Source organism: Anabrus simplex, chromosome 2 (genome assembly GCF_040414725.1).
Source record: "Anabrus simplex isolate iqAnaSimp1 chromosome 2, ASM4041472v1, whole genome shotgun sequence".
Taxonomy (NCBI): domain Eukaryota; kingdom Metazoa; phylum Arthropoda; class Insecta; order Orthoptera; family Tettigoniidae; genus Anabrus; species Anabrus simplex.
Window position 1 is genome coordinate 171,087,210 of NC_090266.1, and position 13,355 is coordinate 171,100,564.

The 13,355-nt window shown below is 38.4% G+C and overlaps 1 protein-coding gene across 2 annotated transcripts in view; it reads right to left on the bottom strand.

Annotated features, from left to right (window-relative positions):
- The window catches only part of LOC136863973 (titin), a 982,878-nt gene that overhangs the window by 234,938 nt on the left and 734,585 nt on the right, over positions 1-13,355 (bottom strand). For both annotated transcript variants that reach the window (XM_067140442.2, XM_067140441.2), the window contains 3 exons: positions 7,222-7,469; positions 6,258-6,514; positions 5,042-5,233 (listed from right to left, as the gene is read on the bottom strand). In XM_067140442.2, coding sequence (XP_066996543.2) covers positions 5,042-5,233; positions 6,258-6,514; positions 7,222-7,469 — 697 coding nt within the window. The remainder of the gene's footprint in view (positions 1-5,041; positions 5,234-6,257; positions 6,515-7,221; positions 7,470-13,355) is intronic.

Below are 13,355 nucleotides of genomic sequence, written 5' to 3' on the forward strand. Positions count from 1 at the left end.
CTTCTCGAAACGCACAGTTGAAATATTTGCCAAAGCAAATATACCTGTGAAAAAGCTGGAAAGCAAAGAGCTAAGAGCCTGGATTACTGAGTTTTCAAATGAAGAGCTGCCATGTGTGAGAACTCTATGTGAAGTATATTTACCGGGTAAGTTTCGATTTCATTGATCGGGTACGGTTTAGGTACCGTATTACAACATAGAAACCACGCGCAAAATTGAAGGATACCGAATTTGAGTGCGATTTCCATCTCAAACTATCTTACCCGTACCCAAATGATCCAGTAATTTCAAATTATTTTGTTATAATTTGAGGTCTTTCTTCCTTTCTAGAAGTTGCATCTGACCACCAGAAAAAAACAGCAGAGGCTCTAGTGGGGAAGAACATCAACATACTCTGTGATCATCATATTCCAAGTCTCAGCCGGATCGAAAATAGAGCTGAACATTGTTTCTGTGAACTATCTTGATGCAGGAAATTCTACAAACTGCTCTCGTGCTGTTTTAGGAGCTCTGTATAGTTATAGTGTACCATATGATGCAGTTAAAGTGTTTGTTAGTGACAGTGCCCCGTACATGACCCGGTGATATGAAACATTAAGTGTGGTCATAGGGGATCATTTAATGCATGTACAGTGCTGGGCACATATGATCAGCTTGGTTGGCAATAGTTGGGTCACAGTGATGACAGATTTAAATCATGTGGTTGCAATGGTAAAGTCTGCATTTTTTAACACAAGAAAGCGAAAATTTAATTATTGAAGTGAAATGGCGTATGGCTTTTAGTGCTGGGAGTGTCCATGGACATGTTCGGCTCGCCAGGTGCAGGTCTTTTGATTTGACTCCCGTAGGAGACCTGCGAGTCATGATGAGGATGAAATGATGATGATGAAGACGACACATACACCCAGCCCCCGTGCCGGCGAAATTAACCAATCAAGGTTAAAATTCCCGACCCTGCTGGGAATCGAACCCGGGACCCCTGTGGCCAAAGGCCAGCACGCTAACCATTTAGCCATGGAGCCGGACATTTAATTATTTACAATTCTTAACATCAAAGTATGGTGCTTCAAAGGAAGCAGAGCTTTTTCCTGTACCTGTCATAACCCGATGGAATAGCTGGTTTCAGCCTGTCTTCTATTTGAGTGCTTACTTTACTGATGTTGTTACATATTTCAAGATGTCTGACATGAAAGACGTCAACAACTGTGGTATTAAGTACCTGACTGATCTGAGTGACGGAGAAGTGAATAGGCTTCACTCCCACATGGTTTTTGTCACAGATCATGCAGCTGGATTGGTTGACCTCCTTACTGAACTTGAAGGGTCTCTGTATTCTACCTCTCATCTCCTTTACCCCAAACTGCATAACCTTGACACCAGTTTTACCTTCGTTTGTGAGGGGAATTTTTCTACGGCAACTAATGATGCTTTGATTAAGCTCACTCCTCTACAGCAGGCTGCATGTAGAGACACATTTGTCAAAGCTGCTCATTCTTCACAGTGCAAACTAGCCACATTGAAAGCTAAAGACCCCAACCTTAAGCATTTTGTGTCAATTTCTCAAGCTTTGTATCAAAATTATATATATATAATTTTGAGTAACACTGATAAATTAGATGAGCTTGAGAAATTGTTTGGAGTAACAGATCTCTCACGAAACGATATCTGGTCTGGTTACTGTTCTCTGAAACATGCAATTCAAACCCAGATGATAGAAAGTGAAAAATGTGATGTCATGCTTGCATTAACTGCAGTTCAGACAGAGTTCAGCATATTTGCTAAATACTGTCTTGAGTTGTTGTGGACCCCAACAAACAATGTAGATAGCAAGCGTATGTTCTCTCATTACAACACAGTGGTTACAGACAGACGGTGCAATTTGAAAAAAAGCAATGCCGAAGTACTGATAATGCTTTCGTTTGAACAATGAATTTGTATTGTGTGTGAACCAAAGACAATAATTGCACTTCATAAACTTGGAATCGTTAAAATTAACAATACCATGCAATTATTTTAATTTTGAAACAAATATATGCTAATTTTTCAGGTCCCTAATTATCACCAACACCATGTAAAAATGACATTTGCTGTTGCAAATCACACAAAGGATAAAATTAATAAACAGCCTCAATTCTATATTTATCTCTGGTGTCTGAAAAACTCTTGACACTGTCATATTCTGGACTAGTTGAGGCACATGGTATATAGACTGTGATGCTCATGAGTAAAGGAGAGAGAGAGAGAGAGAGAGGCTTCTGAAGCAAAAATTTTCATACAAAACTTTCTTCAGCTTATCCGTGTTATTTATGGGGTTGCTGGAGCCGTCCAGGTTAATTTTGTTTTGGCTGGGGTTTAACGCTGGATGCCCTTTCTGACAGCACTTTTTTGACATGAAAATCTCAATCCAGGATCGACTGGGAGTCGAACCTCAGAATTCCACGTGGGAAGCCAGCAGCTAAGCCAATGAACTAGTCATGTCCCTTGAAGTAAGAATTGTCATAAAAATCTGAATTCCATTCTGAATTACATAATATGAATGCTTGCACTTCATAATTTGTTGAGTGGAAGAATAGTGGAAATGTAATGAATGGCTCTGAAATATTCTTCTCTTAAATGGTCACTATCCTGAAGCTGAACATGTGTTGTGATTTCCTGTGTAAATTCCATCATACATTCATGATGCATAAGCATGTGACCAAGCTGTTGAAACAGATGGAAGTACTTTTTTAAACATTTTGTGAACTTTGTAAGACGATATCAAATTGAACTTGTAAAGAACTCCAATCTAGAAGTGATGTTCTTCAACAACTGAATTACATTATAAAATTTGTGATATCTTAATGTAAACTCCTTTTGAAATTGGCTTTGCTGTCAAATAGACATTTTCTTAGAAGTATTGCCAAATTTCTTGCCACGTGCAAAAATGATATATTTCAGAGTGGACAGATCATAACAACAAATTAGCAACACTAACTCTGCATTGTGAGTCTCATTGGGTGAGGAATGTGGATTATTTCAATGTTGAGTTTCACTGTACAAGACTGGTCAAAGTAATGCAGATGTGTCATTCCAGATAAGTAAAGGGTAGCTATCTGGTCTTCAAATGGAAAAAATATGTATGTAACCAACCAAGTACAAAAGGTATTGCTTTCTACAGTAGTTGAAAGTATATTGACAAGTAGATCAAAGTGTTGGACACTAATGATAAAACACAGTACCGGTAATCAAACTAAGGCAGAGGAAGCAGATTTGTCTTCAAACCTTTACTCTGATTCCACCTTTTTTAATGTTCATTAGTTACCACTGAGTGACGTATTCTATAAACATTTCAACAATAACAACAGCTTGCAGTCTAAAGAATAATACAGGAGTGTTAATCATCAAGCTCCTTAGTTAAATGGTGAACTTAAGGCCCTTGGATTCAGAGGATCCTTGGTTTGATTCCCAATAACAAAATATACCACACTACCAACCACAAACGAAACTTACTATAGTGAACACATCCCTCCATGTAAAGTTTGTATCAGGAAAGGCATTCAGTTGTAAAATGGAGCTGAAATCTGCATATAGTTCTGACCCCAAGTAATTGAGAATAAGGACAAGAAAGAAAGAAAATCGGGAGTGTTAATTGTTTCTAACAAAGTAGTTCCATTAACTGTTGTTGTTGTCGTTGTTGTTGTTTGTTCCATAGACTGGTTTGATGCAGCTCTCCATGTCACTCTATCCTGTGCTAATCTTTCCATTACTACTACATAACTGTTGCATTCTACATCTGCTCTAATCTGCTTGTCATATTCATACCTTGGTCTACTCCTACTGTTCTTACTGCCTACACTTCCCTCAAAAACCAATTGCACAAGTCCTGGGTGTCTTCTTCTGATCAAACTTAGCCAAATCAATCTCCTCTCACCAATTCGATTCAGAATCTCTTCATTCATGATTCGATCTACCCAACTCACCTTCAGCATTCTTCTGTAACACCATATTCCAAAATCTTCTATTCTATTTCTTTCTGAGCTAGCTATCGCCCATGTTTCACTTCCATACAATGCCATGCTACAGGTGGAAGTCTTCAAAAACATCTTTCTAATTCCTATATCAATGTTCAAAGTGAGCAAATTTCTTTTCTTAAGAAAGGCCTTCTTTCCTTGTGCTAGTCTGCATTTTATGTCCTCCTTACTTCTGCTATCATTAGTTATGTTACTACCCATGTAACAATATTCATCTACTTCCTTTAAGACTTAATTTCCTGCATCACCTGACATTGTTTGACTGCACTCCATTACTTTTGTTTTGGACTTATTTATTTTCATCTTGTACCCCTCACCCAGTATTATTCTTGAAAGCAACTTCTTCAGTAATCCTTCTGTTGACCTGCTGAGTCTAACACGGAGATTTTCTTTCAGGGTTTTCTCCCTTAGCCTTTGGTGTCCAGTCACCTCAACCTACAAGGCAGCAGGTTGTACTCATATTAATCCCTGAATACAGGGCTGCCTCTTCCACCATCTCCACTGTGCCGAAGTCCACCTCCTCCGCTGCAGAAGTCGTTGAGGTCTTCACTCGTAACCCTGAGCTGGGACCCTTACCAGATGTTACACACCGGGTCAGTGTGCTCTGGGACTCACACAGGGAGGGGCGCCACTCCCTGGGTAGGGCTGCCTCCGAAAAGGGTCCCTACCTGCTACCTGCCGTCGCATATATGAGCAGCATCTGTAGATGGATATAACAAACTGGAGGAGGCTCGTACACAACCGCACCCGGCTTGCTGGAGCGAAGAAATGATGATGATGATGATGATAACGCTTTACCCAAAACTCTATTCATACCATTCAGCAATTTCTCCAGATCTTCTGCAGTCTCAGATAAAATAACAATATCATCAGCAAATATCAGGATTTTGATTTCCTCTCCTTGGATTGTGATTCCTTTCCCAAATTCCTCTTTGATTTCCTTTAATGCCTGTTTTATATAAACATTGCGTTAAACTAATTTAACTAACTACCATACATTAATAAAATAAATAAGTACACTTATAACTTACAGTGTGGGAAGAGCGAAAGAAGGCTATTGCACGGGTTAGCAATGCCTCTCTTTGTTCCAGTGCTTCAAGGTATTCAACACAAGCATTTAGAACAGTATAAGCTTGAGCAATTGCTTCGTCTCCAGCAAAGTGTTCTGTAGTAACAAGTTGTTCTGTAGCTTTTGTTATCTTCAGACACTGGTCTTGAAATTCCTAAGAGAAACACATTCTCAGTATTAACATCATGATCATGACATTATCTCATTTCATATGACATTAGAAATCAACTCACAGGAATTATTAAAGGAATAATTCATAATTTTTGTAAGAACCAACACACCATAGGATCACTAAATATTACTTCATCACTTTAACATCAGTTTTCAGTCAGACTCTATACCAAATTTTAAGTTTCCTTAAATGACAGGATATGAAAAATAAACACATATTACTTAACACTTTCAGCACTACCATATTTTAACATGGACCCTGACAGTGAACTGGGTCTTTTTCCTGAATTATAATACATTATTACACAACAGCAAAACATAGTACATACCGTATCTGATTTTTGTAATATGAAGGTATCAGCCATCCAAAATGAAAATGTTAACCAAGAAGTGCATATCTAATTTAGTTTAATTATACTAGTCTTACCAAAATAAAAAATATACAGAAAATAAACTTTTACATTCAAGTTATACCAATAAGCCTGCTCAAACAATAAAAATTAATTATTTATTGCGGCTACATGAGCCACAAATGAACACAATTACATTTGAAATACAAAAGTTACCTATTTAAGAATAGTTTGTTTAGGTACGGTAGCCCTGAAAACCTTGCACTCCTTGCACCTTTCTTTTCGCAGTACAAGTGAATCATCAACCAGCATCTTTCCGTCTAAACAAAAAAATAAGCACAAATTTCTGGAGAGGTAAAGTATTTCTATCATTTGTATTATAAGTAAAATAATGCAGCTAAAAGCTTGTATTCGAAAGTGAAGTAACAAATAAAAATCTTGCCCGAATTATTACTTGATATGTTATCTGGTTCGTAAGCAGAGTTCAAAGTTAAGGACACATTCATTAAGAGGTACAAAGCAGGGAAAGCATGAGTCAGGTTAGCTGTCACCCCAACCGTTTTATCCTTTCATGTATAATTCTATCCTAACAAACCAACTTTATATTACCGGGAGTACACACACAAAAACAGGTCAAGGTAAAATCATATCACAAACCTTTGCTTCGGGAAACAGTTTACGATGTTCGTGAAGCAAAAGTTCTGTACTAGCTGAAGAGTCTCCAAGATGATCACAACTTCGTAACAATGATTCCTTTCGCAGACTCAGAGATTCTTCAACATCTCGGAGATCCTTTGCAAGCAGTGCTAACGTTAAACACTGTTCCAACTGTGTCTTACGACTCTGCCACGTTATTTCAAGAAGCCTTCGACGGTCGTGTAGGTTCTCTAACCAGTGTTCAACTTGAGAAACAGCTGAAATACAAGAAAAGTTAATTTGAGATCATTAGTCTCACAGAATACAGATTTACAGTTAGGATACTGAATGATATGATAGAAAAAAATAAATGTTAAACAAGATTCATTTTAAAAATAAAAGTAAAACTTAAAATAAGTTATCGTGAACTCCTGAAGGATAGAAACAAGTCAACAAAAGCCAAATCATATGCAATCAATAAGTTGCTCATAATCTGATACTTCAAACTCTTTTTAGTAACAAGTGTTTTCACACCTATAATTATTTTACCCTTATTATTTACTTTTAGGAAACCCAATCAGCATTAAATGTCTTATTAAGGATGACATTGCTCTGCATGCTGCCTGTGTCAGCAATGTAAATGAGCCATGGAACTACTAAAGGAAAAACGACTATACACAATTTCCCAGCCCAATCCTACAGACCACTGTAGAAACATTTATTGATCCTTGAGATAACACATGTATTCATAATACAATTGAATTAATAGGCTATGTCATGTGATCTGTAATGGCAGAAAGTTAAATGAATGCCGTAAACTATGATTGAAAACTCTGGCACGGATATTAACTTTGAGTAAAGTGCTGGTCGCCTATGGTATCCGAGTATCAGTTATGTAATTGTTCAAACACAACGGATATTAACGGCTTGAATCACACATGATCAAGAATTACAAATGTATTAATTTCATTATTCTACAACTCACCATAAGAAGCTGAAGTTCTAATCCTTCCTGGCCTAGAGTCTAAGGTACCTAGGTTAGCTATTTCCTTCAGCCTTTCTAGTAGAGCTTTTCCATCTTGTAAGGTGAACATAAAGGACTCCAACATTAACCTCTTCAAGTCATGCAACCTTGAAAGTAGTTTCTTGACAGCTTCAATTTCCACTGGTAGAGATGTATCCTGGCAGGCCATTTCTAATGCCCTCATTTTGTCTGTGCAGTCAACCGCTCGGCTGAAAACAAAATCTATTTTTATACAAAAATAAAAGACTCATACAGTATTTTGTGACATTCTAAAAAAAACAAGGTATAACTTACTGTAGTATTCAAATAAAGCACACACATACTACATTATTTTGGGAAGATAGTGAAATGGAATTATTAGCAAATAAAGAATTGTCCTTCAGAAAGTACCTGAAGCTAAAAACTTTCTTGTAGAGAAGACAAGGGAGTACAATATCAAGATGTTCCTGTGCTTCGTGGACTACAAGAAAACCTTCGACAAGGTGAAATGGTCAAAGCTCTGGGCTATACTCACTGAAATGGGGATGCCAAGACATTTAGTGTATCTGATTCAACAATTGTACTCTTTGAACACTGCGACAGTGAGAATTAATAGCAACTTTTCAGACATCTTTTCTACTACTGCTGGAGTGCGATAAGGTTGCATTCTCTCCCCCCTCCTATTTAATGTATACAGTGAGTACATTATGAGGGAGATTCTCGAGGATTGGAGTGACGGCATCACAGTTGGTGGCAGGGAAATTAACAATCTCAGATATGTGGATGACACTGTGATAATTCCAACAGATGATCATGAACTAGAAACCATAATCTGGAGGTTAGATGAGCGAAGCAGAGAATATGGTCTTGAAATCAACAATAAAATGACCAAAGTGGTGATTGTAGATCATTTTAATAACAACAGACCTGCCATAACAAGAATTGCTGATTATGAGGTTGTCAGTAGCTTTGAGTATCAGAAATCTATTGTCACAAATACCAGAGATTGTGAACCTGAGATCCATAAGCGCATTGCGATTGCGAGAAATTCAACAGCAAAACTTACTCGCATCTGGAAGAACACCTCCATCACCTAAAAGACAAAGCTCACCCTCATTCAAACTCTGATCTTCCCTATCAGGACCTATGCAGCAGAAACTTGGACGATGAAGATGGCGGATCGCCGCGGGATTGATGCTTTAGAAATGTGGTGCTATAGGAGATTACCGTGAATACTATGGACAGCACACCGTACTAATGATTAGATTCTGCAACAGCTCAGCATCAGAACAAGACTCTCGACCCTTATCAACCAAAAACAACTCAGATATTTTGGTCATATTGCCAGAAGACAGAAGGCAATGGAAGTGCTTATCATAGAGGGAAAAGTCGATGGCCGAAGACCTAGAGGACGTGCACCATTATGTTGGATGAACCAGATCAAGAGCTTGACCAGGAGGAGCTTACAGCAAGCAAGTCACCATGCCCAAAGCAGAGACTCCTGGAGGCAGATCACCAAAAGACTTGTCGCGTGATGCCACTGCACCCTTACGAAGGGTTGGACTCAAAGAGAGAGAGATGTTCTTCTACAATCTGCAGGTGTTGTTCTAGGTGGTTGCCTGAAGAGGGTGGTCTTTCTTGTGTCTGCTAGGTGTGGTATATACAACAATATATTGTCTGCAAAAATGTGTATTTGTGAAAGTGGAATGTATGAATAAAGAAGGTGCTTCTGGTCTCTGGATAAGATATTATTCCAACTTATTTGCAGAGAGAGGGAAATATTGAGTAGAGCCTCTCTGAAGATGGTCACCGAGGGTATTATACCACCTACGTAAGGGATAATAAAAATCTAACTAAGTTAGAACTAAATTGTATTCTATGCCAGCAATGAGTGGTGAGTAACATGTAACAATGATCTCAAAACAACATACTGCATTAAAGGAAAGTCATATTGTTACTACTACTACTACTACTAAAAGCTATGAAAAGGCTTGACATTAGACCATTGAAACATGAAACAACACCCGTGACTTTTGCCATACTTCGAAATGTGGACTTTCCGGCTACCAAGCCCATTTGTTTTGTTTCCAGGATGAAAATGGCAATCTTATTCTGAATAATCATGACAATTCAATATTTAAATCCTTACTCAAATGCCCTCCAGCATCAAAGATTACAATTTCTGGTCCATCCTTCATTTCTCTCGGTTCCCTTCCTACTGATCGTGAAGAAATCGCCCAAATCATTGCATCCCTCCCCAATAATAAGACATCAAATAAGGGTTTCCTGGTTGCCAAACGTCTGAAAATGTTTGGTCCCAATTTTGTTGCCAAAATTGAAGAATTCTTTCATGATATACGGAAATCAGAAATCATTCCTAATGAGAGGCAATCGGCTGTTATACCAGCATATATTTCCTCCATCAAAAAAGGCAATAAAGCAGATGTAAATAAATATAGAGGCATCTCTCTTTATTTAGTTGCCCCTAAAATCCTGTCAAACACAACTGCAGTGAAGGGAGATTAGCTGATGCCACTGAGACATGGTTCAAAACAGAAGCAAGTTCAAGACGTGGTACACACAAAGAGTGAGAAGAATTGGCACAAAGTGGTGTCCAAAGAACGAAGAAATGCATTCTCCACTAAGAAGAAGGAGAACTACAAATCCAGAAAGTTGGCAAGTGTTAAGTGCGGTCCCAGGTAGCTGAAACATTTTTTTTCTTTTATAAATCAGTGCCTTCTTTAAATCTGAGCACCGAAGCATTGTAAGGTGAGGAGGGAACTAATCAAACAGTCTCAGCTGGAATTTACTTTTGGTAGGGTGACTAGTTCCTTTCTTATCCTCATCTAACCAACTGTATTCTCTAAATGGGTACCGCAACCAAACTTGCTAAACTTCGAAGATCTCACGAGATCCTGTGTTTCAGCAAAACTATATTGTCGACAATAATAATAATAATTGTACCAGAGGTACACCTTTTCCGGCCAGGTAAACTGCGCGCCTTCTATAAGGCCATCTATGTAATCTAACTTGAACTGATGTTATGCACGATACTTGAGTTTTCAACCGTTAGATGTGTCTATCATTGGTTTAATTGCTCCACCTAGCGGGTCAAACTCTAATTAATTTATTAGCAAATGTGTATTTTCACATTTGGCAAACCGTATGTTTTGAAGATTGTTTTGTTCATGTATCAAAGTTGTCAACACTTCTGCTGGTTACTTCTTCAATAGCAATCAACCTATCAGAATTTTTAAAATATTTTTGCTAGCCAATTAAAATCTGGGGTGGGTACAGGAATTCAGCCTATCAGTAAAGAGTTCTGGAATTTTTGCCTCAAGAATACTGCAAAAGCTGAGCACTTCAGGGCCGTATTGTCTTCTTCATTGCTCCAGTTATTTAAGTGCAGCGTGTCCTAATCGAGGTAGGGGCCACAGGCAGCGTTCGGAAGGCCCAGCAAATTAAGGTAATGGCAGAATTTTCATAAACATGTGATAGCTCCTGCAGATAGCTTGAGGGGAAGGTTTTAAACTTGTTTTATTTCATGTAAATTTCTAAATCTGGTGGTTTAAATGTAGAATTTTCAGTCAGTCGGAGGACTCTGTTCTATTCCCTACTGGGAAATATGTAATGTAAGGGAACAAAGAGTGATTACCCTCTGTTGATTCCCAGTCAAGTTGGTATGGGGTGACTAAAGTTTCTAAACCTCTAAAATTCTTAACACTCTTTTGTTAATTAATGTTTCTCATTTAGTCACCCTGGTGTAGAATAGGTTTTTGCTATTGGCTTTACGTTGCACCGACATGGATAGGTCTTATGGCGACGATGGGATAGGAAACGGCTAGGACTCGGAAGGAAGCGGCCGTGGCCTTAATTAAGGTACAGCCCCAGCATTTGCCTGGTGTGAAAATTGGAAACCACGGAAAACCATTTTCAGGGCTGCCAACAGTGGGGTTCGAACCCACTATCTCCCGAATGCTGGATACTGGCCGCACTTAAGCGACTGCAGCTATCAAGCTCAGTGGTGTAGAATAGGCTTAGCTTCTGTATCATTGGGCCATAAGCCCACTTAGGGTTTTAACTATTTCTAGAAGGAGTGCAGGTGTTTTGCCTCCTTGCATTTTGTTTATGGCCAGTTACAACCAACCCTTTCTTTTGTCATTAAGGCCATTTAGTATGGGCAAAAATGCCCCTGTAAATCTATTGTGGTATGTAGAATTGAGTCTGGTGTGAAGTCTCTTGAGGGTCAGATAATTATAAACTGTTGAGCAATAGACAAGCCCACCTCGGGGCTGCCTTGTGTAAATTCTTTAATTAAGAGCAACAGCAAAGTTGGAAGTGCGCAATTAGAAACTGATACCTCTGCGTGGCTAGTGGATGACATAGTGGGAGCACGGACTCCCCTGTTGTGTGAAGAATAGGAGCAAATCGTGCTCTTGTAAATCTTGTACCTGCCAAGAGCAATTTAGCTCTTTTCTGTATAATTTATCATTTGTAATTCTCTCAAGTTTTGTACCTGATATTCAGACTTCTAAGTCCACTATGCTGTTGGAGCTGATGAGCTCATTATAAGATTGGTATTGTTTATTCAGATCTTCTATTTATCAAATTTTAAATTCAAAAATAGAAGGAAAGAAATAAAATTTCAAAATTTATTGTGTTAACTTATGCTCTAGTTACAGTAATTCCTTGCCCACCCATTCACCCCCGGCACTTCTTATCCCTCTGTAAACCACAGAAACCCTGGAACAACAACGACGACAACAACAACAACAACAACAACAACCATAATAATAATAATAATAATAATAATAATAATAATAATAATAATAATAATAATAATAATAATAATAATGTATGTCCAGCCTTTAGTACAGTTTCTTAATACGCGGTCGGGATGAGGTGAGATGAATTTATATGTCATTATTTTACAGCCAGATGCCCTTTCTATCGCCAACCTCAGCTGATTTATAACTGTTAAGTTATTCAGTCTGCCTAAACTAATTTATAAATTAACTGAGTAGAAACTGAATAGAAATGGCTTCAAATATCACAACAAAGAGCCTCAGCTGAGGAGCTAATGATGAAAATGTACGATGGTGAATGAAATTGGGTAACAAAGTGGAAAGAATCACCTTTAGCCTATGAATAGCAACTGTCCCAGTATGTGCCTGGAAGTGAAGATGGGAAACCACAGAAAACCATTCTCAGGACAGCTGATAGTAGGGTTCGAACCCACTCATCTTCTGAATGCAGAGCATGGCTCCATAGGCGTAGTACGTTAAGATGCGCAGCTACTCCGCTCGGTAATAATAATAATAGACCTATGTGATTGAAAATTCCTCCAATTGCTGATAATTTTAAGAAATGTCAGATTGGCAGTGTTGTGCACTTGTGAGTAAATCCACTCCAAAGTGTGAAAAAGGGCAAACGGATTCCACTTCAGTAAAAAAGAAGCTAGCTACTTTAGACCAAACTGAAGGAGGACCTTGTGCTGTTCTAGCTCCTGCACAGGCATTCATACTGAAACTTTTGGTTTCTGAAACTCTTGGAAATAACTGGAAGAAATGGCATTAGTAGACAAATAAACTTGAATGGAGGTTTTAAAAGTAGAAGAGATCATAACATGAAAATAAATTTGGAATTTGAGAGGAGAAATTGGGGCAAACACTCGTTTATAGGAAGAGGAATTAGGGACTGGAAGAATTTACCAAGGGAGATGTTCGATAAATTCCGGCAAAAGTTGACACCGTACAACCCAAAGATTGTAACATTATAAGGAAGTGGAAATTATCCAAATCTTACTTGGAATTGCTTTTGGAGGAGAGATGTGCTCATTGCAATGTCTAGGAACCCACCATTCTGCCTCTAGAAGTACATTTACTTTTGAAAATGAAAACCTACAACCTGTTTTCCAGTCTTTGACCGGGTCAGGGATGTAATGAATGAATCAGATATAGGCTGTTATTACGATGGGGTCGCCACTCCCAAAGTGATTTATATTAATGAGTGATAGATGCTATGAAATGAGAATGGAGAGTGTTACTGGAATGAAAGACGACAGGGAAAACCGGAGTACCCGGAGAAAAACCTGTCCCGCCTCCGCTTTGTCCAGC